General features: G+C 41.2%; 2 protein-coding genes across 11 annotated transcripts in view; one reads left to right on the top strand and one right to left on the bottom strand.

The window, feature by feature from the left end:
• Positions 1-22,141, top strand: part of SASH1 (SAM and SH3 domain containing 1) — a 776,849-nt gene that overhangs the window by 664,261 nt on the left and 90,447 nt on the right. For all 5 annotated transcript variants that reach the window (XM_077350372.1, XM_077350399.1, XM_077350389.1 and 2 more), the window contains exons 3-4: positions 21,436-21,486; positions 21,611-21,660. In XM_077350372.1, coding sequence (XP_077206487.1) covers positions 21,436-21,486; positions 21,611-21,660 — 101 coding nt within the window. The remainder of the gene's footprint in view (positions 1-21,435; positions 21,487-21,610; positions 21,661-22,141) is intronic.
• LOC143843753 (uncharacterized) lies at positions 1,704-16,223 on the bottom strand. Of its 6 annotated transcripts, XM_077350352.1 has the most exons (6): positions 15,614-15,797; positions 13,987-14,035; positions 9,747-9,817; positions 6,799-6,868; positions 5,716-5,753; positions 1,704-4,245 (listed from the first exon to the last, which is right to left on the bottom strand). In XM_077350352.1, the coding sequence occupies exons 1-5, from the start codon at positions 15,742-15,744 to the stop codon at positions 5,748-5,750; spliced, it is 327 nt and encodes a 108-aa protein (XP_077206467.1). In that variant the 5' UTR covers positions 15,745-15,797; the 3' UTR covers positions 1,704-4,245; positions 5,716-5,747. The 6 variants fall into 6 exon arrangements, 3 of the variants coding, with proteins under 3 accessions (XP_077206467.1, XP_077206449.1, XP_077206458.1); XR_013233684.1 differs by lacking the exon at positions 15,614-15,797 and adding an exon at positions 16,114-16,223 and having other exon boundaries at positions 6,799-9,817; XR_013233683.1 differs by lacking the exons at positions 6,799-6,868; positions 15,614-15,797 and adding an exon at positions 16,114-16,223.

Here is a 22,141-nt window from a genome sequence, read left to right as displayed (position 1 = left end):
ACATTCCCAAGTCCCTCAACCTATCTTCATAGGGCTTGGTCCCTTGGCCCCAGATCATCTTCGTCGCTCTCCTCTGTACCCTTTCAGGATTAAGTTTTACATATGCTCCTGATAGCTGGCCCCAACCAGCAATTTAACTTCATCGTTCTGTACTAGCTGCAGCTTCCAAATATTCTTGAAGTATTTCTTCCAAATACCCTTCAAGTAGAGTGCGGTAAAGTATTCCAGTCTAGATATAACTAAAGCATGGATCACTGTTGCTAGATCTGATGGAACAGATACAGCTGACGTGCAAAAAAAAAAAAAACGCTCTATATCACTGCAGCCACCAGATTTTCTGAGGTGACTGCTGGGTTAAGCAGTATTCCCAAACTGCAAGCTTGAATTTCTGTCTTGTCAGGATTAAGTTTCACATTGGTCAGCTTCACCCAGCCTGTTATTGGCTCCCAAGTAGCAGTTCAGGCCATCAATACAATTCTTAAAAGAAGGGGGGAAAGAAAGCTAGAATTGGGAAACGTCCATTTATTGGTGACTCCACAACCCATAGTTTCAAATGGGTTGGTCTGAAGTAGCACAATAAAATCAGAGTCCAGTAGCACCTTTAAGACCAGCAAAGATTTATTCAAGGCATGACCTTTTGAGTGCAAGCACTTGAAAGCTCACACCTTGAATAAATCTGTGTTGGTCGTAAAGGTGCTACTGGACTCTGATTTTATAGTTTCACAACCCATACTTTCTAATGATAGCAGGGGGGATAAAATCCAACCCTACAGAATCCCACAGGTCAGTAGGCATGATATGGGCATGATGTTGGATATGCATGAGGAACATGTGGAAAAGTAATTTGAGAAAATGGGCCAACCATGAGTGGAGAAACAGAAAAGGATTTAATTACAGACAGAACAGAACTTGTCACAGTGGAGGAAAAAACTAGTGTGTTTAGGGAAGGTTGGAAACAAGGAACACTATTGAGTAGAGAGGGAGAAAAGAAGGCTTATCAGGAGGGAGGGATTCAGCAAGGCCTGTGGTAGAGCAAAGATATAAGAGACAACAGGGCACTTTGAGAAAAAGAGGATTAACAGAGAATGTGTTGAGAGAAAAAAAAACTATGAATTAAAATAGTAACCATTCCCATTTTTCCAATTACGGTAGCAATCCTTGTGTCTTAAAATATAAAAGTGACCTGTTTGGAGGAGTTTGGTGGATTGCAATTGGAAGTGGGGAAGTCCCAGTTTTCTCCATTCTCCATTGAAATTTTGAATTCAGCTTCATATTTTTGACTCTGTGTAAATATTATTTCTTTTGGGGAGCAAAACAGATAAGAAAAATGGTTCTGCCTCATTTATTTTTTTCCTTATATCTGGGAGAAATTATGATGTGATGACTGCAAGGAAACAGCTTGTTCAAAAAGTATGGTTCTCACTTAATTGCCCCCCCCCCCCAGTTGCTTTACCTACAAAGCTGTTAATTTGCTCTGAAAATTAAAGAGCCAGCAAACATAAGGGCCAAACAAAAACATAGCTCTGGAGCACAATGTGCCTTACTCAGCAAGAGACAGCTAGATTGCATCTATATGGCCTCTGCTGACTGCTGGCTTCAGTGAGCCTTTATCACATAAATCCCGTGTTTCCATCATTCTGTTGTGGGTGAGATAGATAGCTCTGCTGAGAGATAATGCTGGCTATTTAAAATGTGTCTGGATATATAGAGTTTGTGGTTACAACTTATGACTTTGTTTTGAACAATCTTTTTTGACCTTTAAATTTTTATAGAAGCAAAAGTAGGAATAAATTGTGTTTTCAGTGATTTCATTATAGCTTAAATGTAAGTAATGGTGGAGGATCAGTGTTCACACAGGCTGATGTGAAACCTCTTTGAAATGTGTTAATTCATCAGGCTTTTCTGTCATTCTACATTTTATCAGCATCACTGCTTATATTTAGTAGGAGACAAAAAAGAATGGATTGTTACTGTGGCTTTGAAAATACATCATCAAGTAGAAATGAATACCTATTGTTAGGTGTTGTGGTGTCCATATTCTTTTGCTTCTGTGTTGTTCCTCACAACAGGATGCAGAGGTCATGCTCCAAGTCAAAAGGTCTAATCATGGCTGAACTCAGTTAAATCACTTCAAATTTACTCTTTGTGTATATATGTGTATGTTTTAGTGTGTATTTACTAAAATATAGTGGTATGAGATTTCCCTTAGCTACGGGAGATTGCAAATGTGGTTCACAAAGATGGAATGTACTTTCTCAGAAAATAACTTCAGTTACCTTTTCCTGTACTGATAATGATCAAGTGGAGAGGAGAATTTGTATTGGATGAGTACCTGCTTCACCTTGGATCCCATTCTGGTATCATCTTCACACACATACACACATGTCATACTAATGTATGATAAGAGGAAGATTCTAGTCTGGTGGTGATCTTTCGGACTGTTGAAGACTCAGGGTAATCCTGTCACACAACTGTTCTGTTAATCCTCCATTGATAGAACAGGCTAGAACTCTGTTTAATTCAGAAGTATTTTGAGTAGCACATAGCCAGATGCCTTAGAAGCAAGATATGATACAGCCAACCATTCTGTATTCATCCACTGACTCCCCATAAAAGAACCAGGAGTTGTATTTGCTATAGTGGCTGTTAAATTTTAGAGCAGGTTCATGCAGATTGCATGCACTCAAGTAAAAATTTAACATAATCCCTCAAGGTAAAAAATGAAACAGTGACAAGATTATGGCTACTCATGTTCTCTTGATGAGAGTTCAGGTTTTAAAGAACAATGCTAGATTAAGATATATCTAAGAAGTAGTCTGTGTCCTGTATATCTTGTTCAGGTGTTTTATGATAGATAGAGGCGGATCAGCTTGCAGGTTGGAGAGACTACAGGACAAATAGATGACAAGGCTAATAGGAGAGTAGACAATTCTAATTAATATCACCTGTTATTGGTACTTACATTATTTCTCATTGGTGAAATCTGCGTATTTCCACAATCACCATTTCTGCTTTTGTTTTATTTCACCATCCTAAGAAAAGGCTTGTTTTGTATTTTGAGCAGAATATTATACTTTTCATTTCAGGATACTGAATTACCTATGCTGTGAGCATTTTGTTACTTTATAATGAGAGTGGACAAAAATTGACCATAGCTACTTACCATTTTTATGAGAGATCCTGGGTTACTTTTATTTAGGTTTCAGATGCCAGGAAGAACTATGTCAGAATACACCTAAGATATTGAAAAAGCACTCGGGAACTGGATAACTTCAGTATGCATCAGTCATGCAGTTCAGTGCAAGACCAGTTGTACATAGATGAGACAAAACCCTGATTGATAAATTACCCAGTGACTTACTGTGGATGAGATGGAAGCCTTAAAATAAAAGGGTATATGACTTTGCCTTCAGCTGACAGTGTAAGGTGGAATTAGAAATAAACTGTGCTGCTTTTCACCTGCAGGTTTTTTAACATGTAGATAAATTTCTTTAAGTATTTTTTCTCCCACATAATATTTGCCCAAGCTGTTAGCAGCAAGGATCAAGGCTAGAGAAGAACATATGTCTGAATTTTGAGTCACCGAGCTTATTGTTTTGTTCTGTTTCCCTTGAATAGGCTAGTAGCTAGAAATTTGACATCAAGGAGCTGTGAATACAATGCTGGATCGGATAGGGTCTCTGTCACTCTATATTCTGAGACAAATTGGGCAAGCGAGAACCAAAAAGGTTAGGGATAAAATCAATTTTAGAAAAAATATAAACAGTTTATTATAGGAGCTCAAATGTTTAAAAACCATACAAGAATATCTATTTGGCACACATAAAACATATAAGTACGTATACCAACAATGCCTAATAATTCTTTGACCTTGACCTAATGCATTTTGATCAAATAGATCTAGATCAGAGGTCAATTGTACAAATGCACACAGATATAATAAACAAATTTTTACAATTTTCAACAGGGGGTGAAAAAAACACTTGTTCGTTCTGGCTAGTTCTGATCCTGCAAGGTGTTCATAACAGCAATATCCTCAGCGCGATGTGTGCTTCTCTCAGGACAGGTCCAAAATGTTCTCAGAGAAGCACACAGTAGGATTCTCCAATAGTCAGGGGAGGAACAAGATATATTTGAGACCGGGACTCCCATGAGGAAGTGGAAAACTTCACGGCAACTGGACACAGATTGAAAAATGAGCAGCAGCACACCTTGGCAGCCTCCGTGTAGAAAAGGTCAGGGTGTCTGTTGTGAGGAGAGGAAAGGAAGGGGATTGTAAACCACTTTGAGACTCTGTAGAGTAGAGAAAAGCGAACCTTAAAAAACAAATTTTCTTCTGCTCCTAACAGTGTTTTATATTCAATCTTGTTAATAAGTGTCCATAAAATTGCAGTCTGTATTTTACCAGAGACACTATATTCAGAGAGGAAAGGGTGGAGAAGGGGAGAGGAAAAGGGAATTCACAACCAGATTAGCTTTCTGCCTTCAAGTAATTTTCTTCTATAACCTTAACCCAAAAAATGGCCAGATTTGTTAATACAGTAAAATTTGTTGAAAGTAAAAAAGAATTCATGAAGGAATAACTTTCCATATGCTAGAATAAAGAAAGTTGCTTGCCATAAAAGCTAGTGCCTCTCTTGGGTTTTCTGTTTCAGTGCATACAAAATGCTAGGCTTATTTCTGTCTTCAAGATCTGAGATGACAGAAGGGGTTAGCTGAAAAACAGAGCATTCATCAGTGTAACTGAAACTGAAGACGTGCAAGGAAAGCAGATCCATTCGCTAACAAGCAACCAAGGCCATCAGTGCTCTAACAGTTTTATTGTAGATATCCTGCAAAGCCCGCTGAGGGTTTTAGAGTAGGAGTGATCAACTTGAGATAACTTCACATATTTTGGTTTCCAAACAACAGCAGTAGTGTGTGAATTCTGTGTAGAGACTTAAAAGCTTTGTCAGAGACATGGTAGCAAAAGAATAGCAAGACTTTGTCCTTGAAGTTATAAAACACGTGCTATCATGTTTTGCTAAACTGGTTTCACAATCCAGAGGTATCTCAAGGATGGCAAGAGAATGGGAGAAGAAGGCCTAACAGAAAACCCTAAACAATGAAACTGATTTCATTTACCAAGACAGATTATGTTCAGTGTACCTTCAAGATGCTGCAGTTTTAAATACACTAACTTCTGAAGTTTAAATAGGCCTTGAGACAAACGAGCTTAAGATTTATTATTGAATTCAAATTGTGCTATAGAATGTTGACACTGGCCGCAATTATTTGGGCACATGCAATTTAAGTGAGGTCAGCGGTGGATAGAAGCATATTGCTGCCAAGACTGTCTAGTGCCTATAAGGCTGAAGGACGAATAAAGAATGGTGATTGTGTTGAGACATGTGAGTATCACCCTGTGCAAGGAACATGCCTTTGATTTTTGCTACCATAGTTGCCTTTTTTTTAAATTTGTAGGCTGGAGCCTGGACATCTCCCAGAATTACCCCTGATCTCTGATGACAATTGTGATCAATTCACCTGGAGAAAATGGCTGCTTTGGGGTGGACACAATGACATTCTACGGTCCTTCCCCAAACCATGTCCTCTGGCTGCACCCCTAAATTTCCCAACCTCAGGTTGACAACCCTACCAATTTACATTCTACCTGTTTTGGGTTGTGAGCATAATTCCTTAAGATTAGTTTTGTCATAATGGGAGTACCAGTACCTTGTAGCCAGTGTAGCTTTAACATCTGAATTTCAGAACTGCAGAAAAAACATTAAATATCATTTGTGAAACAAGCTTTCTAATACATTCTACTATGCTTATCTGCTATATATAACATATTAAATTATTGTTACTGATTGACCAGAAGATACCAATCTGCAGGTGTCAAAATTGTCGGCATATTTTCTCAGCAGTCAGAAACTTGTAATCTGGTACAGGAACCCCTGATTAGTGTAAAATGTGACAATGGTGTATTATACTCGTCTCCCTCCAGTGGGGGGGGCACCTCATAAAGGGTTAAGGTATGTACTTGCTTAAAAATAAAAGGAGATAAGGGGTAAAGCATCTCTCTCTTTAAACCCATAAAACATAAATGCTTCCTTGTTATACAGTGTCAGCTTGAATCCCCCCCTCCCCAGTATTTTTCAGTTGAGATCAACTGGACTTGAAAATTGTTTAGTATTTTTGGAAAACCCCAGATCTCAATACCAGATGCATTCAGATGCAGGATTTTTCTTTATCTCATTTTTTTTCCAGGTACAATAGGCCTAAGAAGAAAAATACTGGCTTTTTGAAAAGTCATCCCAATCCTGGAGCTGGCTTGGCTTCTTCTGCAGCCTGTTTTAAACCAGGCTGTATGAGAAGTCAGTCCCAAGCTCAGCCAGTGGGAGCCTTCTGTTCCCCCGGCATAGCTGATCCTCAGACAGTCTTCTTTAAAGGGACTGCAGTAGAAGCCCAGCAAAAAACTGAAAGGTGACAGTGATATGCTCCTTCCTTTCCCCTGCTTGGGGTCTACTTGTAATTCTAGAAATTAGAATTTTCTCGAATATAACTAGGATTCCCCCCGCCCCCCTAGAAAATCTGGATACATGCAGGAAGCTGAAATGTTCCTGAAAATACCAATATTTCATTTCTCAGGTATATTTTGGGTTCAGATAGACCCAAATGAACACCCCTACTGACACAATGAAATATACTTAAAACTATTTACTTAAACTATTGATAATGTTCGTATAGCTTACTGGAAGAAAGTGTGCATCAGTTGATGATATTCAGAAGTTCTCTCACCAGAAATTCACTCACCAGAAAGTCTCTGATCATTTTGATAGCAGAATTTCTTTGAATAAGTCTGGTGTGGAAGCTCATTTGATGCCTGTTTGAAATGTTTAAGTGGCCAACAAGCTCAGTAGTTACTGGCAGTGCTTCAGTAGTGAATAGGATATATATATTCCCAAAGATTCCATTGTTGGCAACGGTTAAGACTATATATACTATCTACAGGTCTCACTTGTCATTCTCGTAATCTTGCAAGTGTTATTCACCTCTTATACAACCTACAGAGTCATTAGGAAATGCTTTGTTAACAATGATACCTGATATCTGTCCCAAGGGCATCAACAATTGGAGGCAGGAGGCATGAATCATATTGCATCTATTCTGTGGTCTTTGCATTGGTTGCTTATTGGTTTCTGAATCCAGTTCATGTGGCCACTTCTTACCATTAAAGCTCTCCAGGATGTGGGCTCACAGACCTGAAAGATTGCCTCTCCTGGTATGATCCTGTGAAATCTTTGCTTGGTGCAGCAGTGCCTTTTGATCATTCCACCCACTTCTGAGATTTTTCCATGAATGTTACAGTGATTTGGAATAGTCTTCTAGAGAAAATTAGAAGGTCTACATCTTCCTTGCGGTTTTGGAGGGCCTGAAAGATGGAACGCTGATCTTCAAGACAATTACTGTGTGGGTTAAGCTTTTAAGATTGGTATAATGGTTAAGAACAACGGCTTCTAATCTGGAGAACACAGTTTGATTCCTCACTCTTTCACTTGAAGCCAGCTGGGTGACCTTGAGCCCATCAGTTCTCCCAGAGCACTCACCTACTTAACAAGTTGCCTGTTGTGGGGAGAGGAAGGGAAGATGATTGTCAGCCTCTTTGAGACTCCTTCAGGTATTAAGAAGTGGCGTTCTTCTGATGGTTGTATTTTTAAGAGGATACTGCTTCTGTTGTTATTTTACCCCTTGAGTTTCAGATATTTGGGAGAAAGGTATGTTTATAAATAAGGGAGAGGGGAGCTCGGATGTATTTCATGCTAATGAGAATGTGGACTGCATAATGCTATCTAACACACCCCTCCTATACTGCCAGTATCTGTTCTGTAGTCTGTTATTCCTCAGGACAGCTCTCAACAGTAGGTGGCATTTTCATAGTGATGTACTTCTCTACCAGTTTGTCTTTTCCGCTTTGACATGTTCAGTCTCAAAAGATAACAAGATCAATGTGAATTCATTCCGCAGGAAAGGAGGGGGTAAAACCCTACTGAGATCACACAGGCTTTATCTGTATGTGGAGGCTACTGTAGGCTAGAATTTTTTCCCCCTCCCCCCCTCCCTATAACAAAGTTTAAGGAAACAGAACACAGGGCTGCTAGTTCTGTGATTTAGAGCTCCCTGTTTTCATTCTTACACAAGAAAGCATTCTAAAGTGTCATTTCCAAAGACGGTATCTTCAAATAAAGATATGTATATCAGTGTGATAGAGGTGAAATAGTTAATGTTCCCTGTCATGGGAATGGGATTATGAGTGCCACAAGGAGTAAAATGGGGTAAAAATGTAGTATATGCATAGTTCCACTATGCTGCCATCACTTGTTGGAGAAAACAGTCTTATCTCTGTCAGGTTTCCTTTATTTTCCCCTTTCCATCATCCTGTATTTTTTTATGTCTGGCTAGAGATCTTTTAGAATGCTATAAGATTGCTCGAGTACCAGATGCTCAAGGTCACATTCATCTTCTCTGCAATAATAAATCTGAATAAAGCACTGGGCTGTACTGAGAGTTGCTTTCCCATTTTACTTATAAGGATGTGCTTAAAGGATGAGAAAGTCTGTTCTTGAACAATCTGGGTTGCAAGCACAATAAAGTATAGAACTAACTGGCACTAAAATGAAGCTTATCTCTGTTAAGTGATACTGAGGATGGGTTATAGTTATGGTAATTTGATAATTCATTGCTTCCTGTTCAGTGCATCTTCCCACTGTAATATGGATAGCCGGTTGGTATATTAAATGGCTTTCAGCCATTTTGATATCTTCCTGTCTGGATTGTCAGTACTAGACAAGTCTCACCTTGAACTGGTAGGTGTTTGGAGAGAGTAGGTGGTTTGAAATCATTTAATAAAATATTCCATCTTTCAATAATGAGTTGAAAAGGAAATACATGGGGCTGAGGGGAAGATATACTGGCCAATCTAGAGAGGGTCCAAAATTTGCTCATGAGAAGAATTCTGGCTTTATCAGTGGGGTTATCTGCAGCACTTATGGGAGACGAGTTAGAACTACCTTCTCTGGGTGCTCGGGAGGGGGGGGTTAAGGTAATTATACTTAACTATTGGATGAAATTCACTCTCAGTGACACAGACTCTCTCAATAGAAAGAGTTTGCTGATTGTATTAGAACAAGATGATGAAGAAGAAGAATTGGTTATTATATGCCGCTTTTCTCTACCCAAAGGAATCTCAAGGGCTGATCCTGCGTTGAGCAGGGGCTTGGACTAGATGGCCTGTATGGCCCCTTCCAACTCTGTGATTCTGTGATTCAAAGCAGCTTACAGTCACCTTCCCTTTCCTCTCCCCACAACAGACACCCTGTGGGGTAGGTGAGGCTGAGAGAGCCCTGATATCACTGCTCGGTCAGAACAGCTTTATCAGTGTTCTGGTGAGTCTAAGGTCACCCAGCTGCCTGCAGATGGAAGGAATAAAACTGAGCTTGCCAGATTAGAAGTCCACAGTCCTAACCACTACACCAAGCCCATTCTAAATTTCTCATTCAACTCGAGCTCAATATTCTATCCCTGATGATCTACTGAGATCCAGAAATGATCTACGAGATTGGATTTTCCATATGGATACAGTAATTGACAGCAGTGTAATAGCCCAATCTAAAGTATCCCCCTTTAAATCATTTTAAAAGAGATCACTATATATCCCCATACTTAGCAACCTTAACAACTTTAACACTAAGAATGGCGCTTACCTATTTGAGGTGCCATGCAATGTCGATAGCAGTTCGTACTGGTCCATTTCCCCATGTCTTTTCACCTTTGCCTATGTGGCAAAGAGGTAATTGAGGACTTTATACATTACATTTTGACTGTCCTCTGTATGATGATCTGAGAGCCAAATACATCAAGAAACTACTACCCATTGCTTGGGGCACAGTGAAGTCTAAGAATCTGATTTTGCTGTTATCAGATACCCATCCCCATATTTCTAACAGAGTTGCTGCTAAGAAAATTATGCTGAACTATGTAAACAAAATTGTGTTGCCTTAATAATTTTAACTCTGGTTTTGTTTCTATTATTCAGTCTTAACTTTTGTTGATTTTAGAATGTTATGATTTTATTTTATGTCTTTTGTATATTTGGTATTTTGGTAGGATTGTGATTGCCAATGGCTAATGCAATAAAAATGTTCTGGGTTCAGAAAAGGAAATGCACACTTACACTATAATGGCTCATTTTCAGTCTCTGAATGAATTAGGTGGTAAAGTTCTCTCTGTATATGTATATTGTACATTTTGTTCTCTTAGCTCCTTGAATGTGCTCTTTGGCTACTTAGTAATCCTTGGCTGTGATGACAAGTTAAACATGAAAAAATAGCAAAGTGTAGGGTTGGGCGCTTTGGTGCCCGAAGCAGCTGGTCTCTCCCGGCGCAGCAAGCGCCACGCCATGATGCAGGGGGGAGGGAGGGAGGGAGCCACGGGCATTAGCACACTGGCGGGTGCACCCATGCAGCCGTGAAGCTCTGTGCCTGTATGTGTGTGCCTGCTGGCGCTCCAATGCCCTCCCCCCCGTGGTGCGGCCCTGGCTGCGCTAGAAGAGACCGGCCGCTTTGGGCACCGAAGCACCCAACCCTAGAAGAAACTACTTAAATTTAGTCCTTATGGAAATTGACTGTTATTTGCATTTGTTTCATCCTGCACAATTAAGTTCCCAGTGAGTAGGCGGACAAGGATTTTTCCCTTTGTGAACTGGGCATGACTCATGAACTCATTGTTTCTCTCTTTAAAGAGAACTGTAGGTTGGCTGTGACTGGAGCGCCTATTTGGATGGGCCGCCCATAGCTTCTACCAGGAGAGATGGAGATGGATGTAAACTCTGCTTTCAAACTGTCGTGGAGTAGTTTGCCTCCACAGGCCATTCTTGTCCCTTTTTTAGCTCTTTGAAGGGTATTGCCCATTTCCTGCCAAACTGTGCTATATTGTTACAACATTGCTGAGTAGGGAATGGGATTGTGACTAAAAAGAGAGTCTCTGGGCTTGGATGTATCCTGGTGAAACTGCTGTTTTTTCATAAATCCAACCAAATAAAAGGAGGAAAGCCTGCAGCTGCTGTGGTATAAGCACGCATTTGTACTCTGTCTGGAAGCAGCCAAGCTTTTCAATCTTTTTCAGATGCAGTAAGGCACGTTGAATTGCCAGCTTTCTGTTCAGTTTCCATATATTGCTGACTACTGTAATGGGACCTGTGGTGATTTCTGAAAGGATGACGAAGTCTGACTGTCACTCTCTCACTAGAGAGGGGCTTTATCTTTTTGTAATGTTAATTGCAATTACTTTTTTAAAACAACAAAATCACATACATTCTCTGCAAGTTTGTGTGCTATGTGAGACCCGGCAGAGGTTGCCCAAAGGTGAGGAACAGAATGCTAATATTCTAGAGGAAGTGAATTTGCTGTCTTAGATGCTGTGACATTCAGTTTTTCAGAGCATGTTAGCAGACTAGGGTACTCATGGACCTTCCCTTGCCCTTTGAAAATCAGGTTGGCATAGTGACTAGGAGTGCTTTCTGTCAGCTGCATCTGATTTGCCATCTCTCTTGTTAGACTAAGCTGATTTGGCTTCTGTAACCTTATGGTTGGATTACTACAATGTGCTCCATATGGGGTTGCCCTTGAAAGACAACTGGAAACTAAAACTGCAGCAAAATGCTGCCATTTAAGGAGTCCCAGCCCAATTCAAACCTGCTTGGGATGTTCAGAGATTCTGTCTTCTCCTGAGTGCCAGGCCTTCCATGGCATTTCAGTATGAACAAAAATTCCCAGACAGTATTAGCACTGCCATATCTGGACCCAACTTCAGCTTATTCTGCCTTAGCCTCCTGACTAGCATCAAACGCTGATTCAGAACCAAGACAGATGTATCTGGTGGCTTGGATAATGAACAAAGCTCTGGACAGTCTCATCCAGGAGCCTCATACTATATTAAAGATTGTGCATGGAAGAATAGAACCCTGAGGCACTCCATAATACAATTTTCACCCAGTTGATTCTGCACTTTCCATGGGCATATACGGTAAAACTAAAGAAAGCGTCACAACCTCTGGATTTAAACTTCTATGTGTCAAATCAGCAAAGCATCAATCATCATCAATCAATAAAAAAATACATAAAACAAGAAGTCACTAATAAACCTTAAAGGCCTATAAGACAGAGCTGTTCTGCCAGACCTATGTATGAGGCCTAGAAAAAACTTTCTATCTTGCTGGCCTCCCTGTCTACAACCCATCCAACTAAATATTAACTGAATGAACTTATTCTTTTTTCACTTTGGAAAGGAGGTGATTGGAAACTGGTTTAGCTATTTTATATTTTATCCTTAACAATATCGCTCCCTTATATATTTGGGAAACAGCCTCCTGGGAGGAGACTGTCCGGGGCCCTGTCCATCCAGGTCCACCCTGATTGGCCCTCACTCTCCAGCTCCCACCCTCCCTCCTCACCTGCTGGAAGCGTTGTGGCTGCGGCCTCCATTGTCACCCATGAGGAGAGAGGCAGCGACAGGGCTTTGCCACCCGCAGGTACGCTCCTGCTGGGAAGGAGCTGGGGTGGGGGTGGGGGAGTTTGCAACCTCCCTGTCGCCACTGGCGGCGGGGGGGGAGGCTTTCAACTCCCTTTAGCCTGCTTTGTGGCCAAAGGGAGCCACGGCCACCCTCTCACGCCCTCCTGCCTGTCGCCCCTTTCAAAGCCCATTTTTAAAATGGGCTTTGATACTAGTTATTATATTTAGAAAAATTAAAAACCTAATATTTAATGTTTCATTCTTACCTATTTTAATCCTTTTGAAAGCTGCCCTGAACCTCTGGGGAAAGGCAGGACATAAATGCAATAAATACATTTCATGCAAGTTATTTCCCCCTCTTATTGCTATATTTCTAGGTTTCTAGAAAAATAGCAAAAATAGGGGAAAGTAAACTACATTCCCTCTGAGAATGAACTGCCTTCTTCTTCCAGAGACTGGTGATCTCAACTCAAAATGAAAGTGTTAATTTGCCATTTTTTGGACTAACTCTGAACCTTTAGCTTGGTATCGTAAAATTCAGTGGGTGATTGTTTTCTTATCAGTTGTAATGTGATGGGGGGAAATGATGCCTGTTTAGTTTTGATGAATGTCAGTCTTCTTTTAAATAAACAAGGGCAAGGTAAGGAATCATGCAATGCCCTTATGTGATATTACATACAAACCAAGTTAGCTGATTGAGGCAGAAGGGGCTGCCGTGCTGGAAAAGGATGTTAGCATGGCCAGATGTTTGGATGGGGATCTACAAGCCTCAGTAATTCCTGTGTGCCACTGGTTCCAGCCATTACACTGCATCGGTCCTTGGTCTGTCTTTCGCCTTCTCTGGGCCAAGCAGCTACCCATCCTGCCGCTGTATATTTAGGTGCCATTGGGTGTTACTTTACCCTTTGGTGCCCCACTTTTGGAGATGGCTCTATTTTCTGTGTGTTTTGAAGATGGTGTTATCACACCTGGCAGTTGTGAGATATGGGGAAGGATCCTTATTGGGGGAGGCTGAGCCTGTGCACTGGGCTACTGAAGGGGTTGTGTGGATGCTAAATCACAATGCCACCCCTTCCCCAGCTGGGGGAGTAGCCCCTTTCCCAATGCCCAACAGTTACCCAACACACCTGCCACCTCTTGTGGACTCATCAGGGCCAGAGATGCAGGCAAGGGGATTCCTTGCAGTCAGCTGGCTGCCAACTAGCAGGATCTGCCCATGCGGTGCCTATGCTCATTTACCTATTAATATTTTTGCCAAAATATGTTTTGGTGTGTATTCAGGCCTGGGAACATGCCCCCTTGCCATACAAACCCATCTTACATTATTCCTTCTGGAAGGAAAGCTACTTCTAGAATGGATCAGGGAAACATTAGAAAGGAACTTTGAATAGCTTATGGGGTGACTTCAGTGAGAAAATGGTTAGAAAATACTACCTTTCCTCCTGATTGCTTCTCTACTGCCATCATCAGGGAATCTGTTTTCCTGTTTTAAAAAAAAGGTTGTTGTTGTTGTTGTTGTTGTTGTTGTTAATAGTAATTAGTAGTAGTAGTAGAAGTTTAGTATACCACCCTCCCAAATGAGGGTAGTATACTCAGGGTAGTAGTAAATAGTCAGCATTCATTCATTCTATTATACTTCTATACTGCCCTCTCTTTCGGCTCAGGGCAGTTTACACTATACATCCTATAGTTTACACTATACATCCACTATACTATACACTATACATCCTGAATAAATAACCCAAATAGGTTTGGTTAATTTTACTAAAACTGGAGAGGGAATCATAATTGAGTGGAATATCAGTTCCTTTGCATGCAAAAGGCTCCAGGTTAAATCACTGCTCCCCAGGGAAACTATCTCAGGCAGAAGGGTTCGGAAAGATTTTTATCACCCAAAACTCTGCAGACAGCTGTCAAGCGGAGCAGACAGTACTGAACTACCTGGATCAGTGAGACAGCTTCGCATGGTTATATGTATGACCAATCATAAAATTGTGCCTTTTAATATTAGGATATCCGGTTCTGCAATCAAAGGAATGTACAGGTAATGGTATTTTTACATAGTAGTTTCAAATTTGGGATACATAAATGTATCAAAATGTATTTTGATTAGAACATTTCGGAATTTCAGTTATTTCCATGGAGCATTCAGCTACAAGCTCAGAAACTGTGACTGTTGTCTTGTAATAGTCATATTGCTATATCGGTCATGCTTATGAACATTAGGAGAATATTTGGACTAATGTTTCTTCAAGGGAAAACACAAATCGTTTACAAGAAAACTCAATTTTAACTACTCCTCTATGGCTCCCTCCTCCCCAAACTCATTTCATGTTGTATTTAACACTATGTTTCCATTTAATATACAGCATACAAATTCTGACTGTTGCATGCAAGAGTAATGGAGCAGAAAATTTCCCATGTCTTACCATAATAGCTGAAAAGGGCAGTTTGGCAAAGTGCAACTGCAAACTTAAAATGGTTGATTGCTAGTCTGAGCTACTGAATAATCTCTGGTCTGATTAATTTTCTCCAAGGTGCTCATATATGCACATTTGGTAGATATAGAAGTGGTTCTGCTGGTGACTTTTATGTTTTGAATCACTGAGATGTGCCTTGGAACTAGTTGTATGGTACAGGACGCCTTGTGAACACATCAGCTCACGATCAAAGAAGCACCCATTCCAGCCTATATTCTACATATAGTGAGTTATTTAAGACCTCTGTCTTCATATATGGTTTCACCATTCAGATGTACCACAAACCCATGTTACATGAGATGCATTTTATAGAAAAGGCAAGCAGCTTTCTCTTCCATGGCCTTGTGTTTGTGTGTATGCACATGAAGTTTTTATAGAGGTTATTACCAGAGCTAAACAAATGGTTCTGATTTGGGATGTCTGTGGGATTTCTCTAACTCAGCAGCCCTTCACAACACTAGGCGTTGCTATGGGGTGGGGCAAAGTAATTTTTCTAAATATGCCTCTCTACCCTGGCAGCCTCTTGCACGTCCACTTTTGCTTTGTGCGTGGACACTTCTGTTGAATCAGAAATTCCATACCTGGGATGTATTTCCACAGGGAGAATTTTTGAGCGACCCCAGTGTTGTAAGCAGGGTACTCCCCTGCATATCAAATTAAGATGACCTTTCAGGAAGAAAATCCCAGTTGGTTTGCAGCCCTGTAAACACATGGATGCACATGGATAAATTTTCAGCCGTTGTGAGCTGTGCTAGCATTTTAACTTTTGATGTTGCTCAGTGAATATGCATTTCATACTGCCTGCTTTTAACCTTCCTTCAAATGACCAACCTAAGTTAGCATTGAGTTTTGAGTCAGAAATTCCTGAAAGTTTTTTTACAAGAGTGACAAGAACCAAAGTCTCTTCTCTTGAAATAATTTGCCAGTCAAATTGCATTTGTCAAAAATGGGGAGAGAACACTTTAAACGAATGTTATTTATTTATTTTATACCCATTGTGGCGGAACATCCCTGCTCTAATCTGGAGGCCCTATTCCGCCACACTTTTTGAGTTTCTTGGGTGATTGTCTGAGGTCTTTACCTGGCACATGCCGCCAACCTGGAGAGGCTTTTCTCTTCTTCTCTCCCTTTCTCAGTTCAACTGCTGCCATCACCTGGCCTTTGTTGGAACTGCTCACTGAGCGGACCACTATTTAGAATCATAGAATAATAGAATCATAGAGTTGGAAGGGGCCATACAGGCCATCTAGTCCAGCCCCTGCTCAACGCAGGATCAGCCCAAAGCATCCTAAAGCATCCAAGAAAAGTGTGTATCCAACCTTTGCTTGAAGACTGCCAGTGAGGGGGAGCTCACCACCTCCTTAGGCAGCCTATTCCACTGCTGAACTACTCTGACTGTGAAAATTTTTTTCCTGATATCTAGCCTATATCGTTGTACTTGAAGTTTAAACCCATTACTGTGCGTCCTCTCCTCTGCAGCCAGCAGAAACAGCATCCTGCCCTCCTCCAAGTGACAACCTTTCAAATACTTAAAGAGGGCTATCATGTCCCCTCTCAACCTCCTTTTCTCCAGGCTGAACATTCCCAAGTCCCTCAACCTATCTTCATAGGACTTGGTCCCTTGACCCCAGATCATCTTTGTCGCTCTCCTCTGTACCCTTTAAATTTTATCTACGTCCTTCTTGAAGTGAGGCCTCCAGAACTGCACACAGTACTCCAGGTACTTCCAGCTGCCCTTCCCAGTTCTTGGTTGTCTCTCGTTGTCTGGTGTCTGATTACCATGGGAACAGCTTACTGCCTTGTGTGCCACTGGGGGAGTAGTCACTTTCTGACAGACTACCCCTCCCCTTCTTCCTGGCGCTCCTTTTAAAATAGCATTTCCAGAGCGATGGAGGTCTTCACAGAGAACTGCTACCAGCATTAAAAAACTATAAAGGATTTATGTCCACAAGTTTCCTCGCAACATAGCCAACATAGTGAGCAAGGGATCCAAAATAAAAGAGTAAAATGCAGTTTCTCTGTCCCTCTTTATGTACATTCCCTAACAGATGTCAGCCTAAGGCAGGGATAAGAGAAGTGAGGCAAGTAGCTTAAAATAGAATTTGTTCTAAAGTTGTTCCTTACCTTGAAGCCTTTTCCTAGTGCAGGTCAGTACATGAATATTGCTGCCTATCAGCAACCACAGATAAAAGTTCTGCTTGCCTAGATTGAATCAGCACAAAAAAGTGCCTTCTCTTCACTCCCAGGAGTTTATCATCGCTCTATCTCCTCCTGACCAGGTCAGGCCAAGTTAAAGAAGCTTTTCCTGAGGTCAGCAGGAAACATTTTCAGAAATCTCTCATGCACATGATTCCTCCAAATCTCAGACCCTGCTAGATATCACCTGTCTAGCTGGCAATGGGGGGTGGAGGGATCTGAACCATCCCATTGTCTCTTGCTAGACCCATTATAATAGGTCTACCTAGAGGGTGGCTGGAGTGAGGCTGGAAAGCAACTGAATTTACTTCCTCCCTCCAGAGAGCCAGCATGGTTTAGTGGTTAAGACTGGCAGACTCTAATCTGGAGAACCAGGTTTGATTCCCCACTCCTCAACATGCAGCCAGCTAGGTGACCTTGGGCCTGTCACAGTTCTCTTAGAGTTCTCTCAGCCCCACCTGCCTCACGGGGTGTCTGATGTGGCGAGAGGGCAGGGAAGATGATTGTAAGACACTCTGAGACTCCTTCAGGTAGAGAAAAGGGGGATATAAAAACTGTTACTTTCTGAAGTAAAAGAAAAGACTGTTCTTAATACTAGTAAGCAAACAGTAGTAAAACGGTTAGACTTACATCACTTTGCAACATTATTCATAGGAGGCAGAACTGATTGTTCTTTGTTCAGTCAAATGAACCTCGTCCAGTATGGGTAATTAAGACTCCACATCAATAATAAGCTGTAGTACAGAAAATGCGACATAGGCTATTTAAAAAGTTAATATGCTTTAGGATAACAGAACTTTGACACCATTTGTAAAATGCTTGTTTCATATTTATACTACAAAGGTTGGCTCATAGGCTTCAAATATAGATCCCCTAAAAACTTCTGGCAAGAATAAATCCTAAATTTGTTTACACACTGAAACTTCCATAGGTGGACTTTGTCAGGATTCTATACAATTAACCTTCATTTACAGAAAGCAGTTCTGTTGCTACATTCACATCCCAAGCATTTAAATAGGATCAAACCTAAACGTAACTGCAGCTCATTGGTCCAGACTTCTTAACAATGCTTTTACTTATTTGTCAACAAACTGTGATTTGTTTGAAATTCTAAATGAAGATGTTGATTGCTTTTCCCCTTTAAAGTTTCCAAGGAACAGGGTGGCTTTTTATATGCAGGATAAGAGAAGCTGCTCATAGCATAAATAAGAGAAGTGAGGCGAGTAGAATCTGGATTTTGTTAAACACAGGATGCAGCTGGTACTCTCCCTAAGAGAATTCGGGATGGGGGGGCACTCTTTCCACCTTCCATTGACAATGGAATCTACTGTGTATATTCTTGTTTCACAGTCAGCTTGGGTAACCAGATTATCCCTTAAAAGAGATGAAAAGGGAAGAGTTTCTAAACATGTATTTGCAGCACAACTTTTCTTTAAATATCAAATGACTAAGGCAAAGCTAAATATTTACTGATCCAACACCATGAAACAAAATTTTGTGTAGTACCCTGCAGGTTCTGGTCTCTGTTTTGCAGGCAGCTTTACAATTTGGTGACTGGTAAAATGTTCCCTGTCTTTCCTTGGACAGGGTAGGAAAAGCTGGCACCATTGAGCTATATTCTGCCGAGGTACATGACTGCTTCCTTCCTTTCTGGCCTTCGTGTCATGAAGCATGCTCATGGGAGAATCGTACAGCGTTCCTGTTGCCTTTCCAGCTGGAAAGCTCATTTGGCTTTTGGTTTAGTCAGACTAATGAAGGAAGAGGGGCTTGCATACATCTGTTTTATATGGAAAATAACTGTGCTGGAAAGGAGATGGCAGAATGAATAGAGAGGCTGGACCGATGTTTTGCCTCCTAAAGTTTTCATACGTTCTTCATTCCCATCTGAGAGGATGGAATGAAATTGTCTTATCTTGTATTTCATAGCACTGTGCAGGCTGCTTTGCTTTCTTCCTGCAAATTCATTGAAGTCAAGCTGACCAATGTACAAAATTCAAAGTGGAAAATAACAAACCACAAGAGGTTGTTTGCCCAGGAAGATCCTGATACTGAGGAAGAGACAATAATGGTATCTAGCTCATGTTTTGAAAAACGCCTCAAGCAAATAAGCTCTAGATACCATGATATAGACCAGTATTAAATAAATCAATTCATCGGATTCTCAGCATGGCCGAATCTGTGGATATGTAAATCCAGAGATTGCCACTATGCACAGACAAAACAGAAATTTCTGCAAACCCGAAAAATGCCCTAGGTTTGCAGAAACATCTGAAAATGAGAAGCAGCAGTCTCTGTAGCTGTAGTAAGAACTGAATGCACTCAGTAGTCGTGGTTGGGCAGCCCCATCAGTACTGCCAGCCTCTAGGCCTGGATTTCTGTCAGTCAAAGTGAGGCGGAGGAGCAGGACCATTCCCAGGGCTAATTTAGTCTTTGAAGGAGGACCCAATGGGATCAGGCCAGAAGACTTGCTGCTACCCTACTTGCATGACTCACCCAGGCCTAACTCCTTGTTACTGTTCAACAGGCGCTCCCCACGTTCGTAAAATGCTCTTCTGTTGTCCCGACAGCATCCGCTCCCCTCGCCACAGGGGGAGACATCGGAGGACATGTCATGGCTGTCCCTCTGCCACGGCTCTCCATGGAGCAGCAGGAAAGAGGATGGACTGGCAGGCAGAGGAGTGGAAGGACAGTTGATGGGGGTGGCCAGCAGAGTGGTCAGACTTGTGGAAATGGCAAGTGGACAGGGGGAGGAGGGGGAGGATGAGTGAGATTCCCCTGCCTGTGAGTTTGCCTGGGGGGAAGGAGTAGAAATCTGACCTGCTGCATTAGGAGGCAGTGGAGTCAAGGGTAGGCAAGCAAAGTAGGGGAGGGACAGAATCCCCTCCCCACGCGTCATGTGGTTCTCTGCTTATTTTCTGTAGTAGTGACAGGCATCAGTGCTTGTCTGTTTGCCTGTTTCTTCCTTTACAGCATGTCATCAGTGCAAACAGGAGAGATGTCTAAAGCTGAAAATGAGGGGATAATGATCTATTTTAGTTGAGGAAGCTGCACCAATTCACTTAAAAGACAACTTCCAAATGTCCTTCCCCATACACAGAGAAAATGTAGCATGCTTTGTGATAGACGCCAGTTTCGCCTTTCAACTCTGACTACATGGAAGGGGCCACAAAGGTCTGAGCTAAGGGCCTGAGCTAATGGCTGCTCATGTCAAAGAGGCACTGTGCGTCTTCCCTCTATGTCTAGAAACCACACTAAGCAATTATTGTGGTTATACAGCTATAATGGTGGGCTATTGCCTGCTGAGAACTGGACACAAGAGGGCAAAGGGGCATTGACTTTGGCCGGGATTGCAGCTGAGGCAGGAGACGGAGAGGAAGCAGCTGCTGGGCAGCATGCTAATAATAATGCTAATGATATCTGTCATTTATAAGGTGATTAAAGCAGTTTATATATTTAAGACATCATCATCATGTTTTAATAATATGTAATTCAGAATTGAAAGAGTGAATTCTCAAACTGCAAATCATGTTACAGGCAGTAAAAGGAGGGGTTAGACAGTGTAAGTACAACGTTGTGCTTCCATCTATGTTGGCTGTGAGTTTTCAGTTTCTTTGACCTTTTTATTTTTTAATCAGAGCATTCATCTTGTAGGCGGAATCAGGGAAGGGAGGGAGGGTTACCAAGGCAGAAGGAAACAATCTCTCTCTTCTACAAACAGAACTTAACCCAAGTGATGGTGAAAATAGTTTCATGCCAAGGGGACTTCAATGCAGAACAGCTCTGTTTGGCCATCTTTACCCTTCTCTACCATTGATAGAGGCAGTGCAGGAGAGCACATAGAGCCATCTAGTGGTAATTTCAACACATTGCATGATAGTTTGCATTCCTACTTCCTGGAAAATACAAGCCAATAGTTAGAAATACTTTGAAAAAGAAAATAGAGTTTGGCAATCCTAAAGAAATGTTACATAGTATGCATTGATATTTCCACCAGGAATGTAGACTCACCTTATGCTTTCCTTTAAATTAGTTTAGAGTTTGGTTTTGTGAAGTGATTTCCAGACAATTCCTTAGCCCACTCAGAGTGACACCAGTGTTTCTCTAACTGTTCCTATTGCCTGTTCTAATCCTCTTTTCTCTTGCTGTTTGCTTGTCAGTGCTGCCAGACTTATGATGTTACATTAACTTGACATCTGTTCCTTTCTAGGAGAAATGTGATGCCAGCTCTACATCTCTACAGCTGCGATCCCAGATTGAAGTAAGCACAATGGGGGCAATGATCTATTTTGGGTTTTGCCATCATTTTGGTATTCTCTATCAGCCAGATAACAAAGCCCGTTGTTGTTCATTCTGAACTCAGAGTTCCACATCTTCTCTTACAGGAATCACTTGGCTTCAGCAGTGTTGTGTCAACCCCAGAAACAGAAAGAAAGTAAGTCTTTATCTCTCATTGTGAACTAAATATTACATAGAAGTATTAATACACATCAAATTATTTTATTTTCACATATTTCTATACAATTTTTTAAAGAAACAGCATCAAATTTTCTTTGTCCTTCCTCCGTATTAAGTCTCTTTTGCATTTATCATATTGTTTCCTATTCTGTCATTTTGTGTTTTTGTGTGTATGTGAGTAATCATGGAAGGTGTACGACTGATCAGAGTAAGACTTACAGTTTTACACTAAGGAATAAACTCTCCTATAGAAAGTAAGTAAAAATGGCAGCTCACGTCTGGTCTTTAAATTCAGACTCTTGCAAGTAAATCCCAACAATACCTTGATGTAACAGTAGTAGTTGTAAAAAGAAGTGCAGATAGATGGATTTCCCTGTAACTGTGGGAAATACCCTTAAGGCCGCTAAATAGGAGAATATTGTCTAAGGAGGGCAAGTCATTTAAAAACCATCCAAGGT

The sequence above is a fragment of the Paroedura picta genome, chromosome 1 (assembly GCF_049243985.1).
Source record: "Paroedura picta isolate Pp20150507F chromosome 1, Ppicta_v3.0, whole genome shotgun sequence".
In the NCBI taxonomy this organism is placed as follows: domain Eukaryota; kingdom Metazoa; phylum Chordata; class Lepidosauria; order Squamata; family Gekkonidae; genus Paroedura; species Paroedura picta.
Note: the sequence above shows the minus strand (reverse complement) of the source record. Positions and strands in the feature narration are given on the sequence as shown.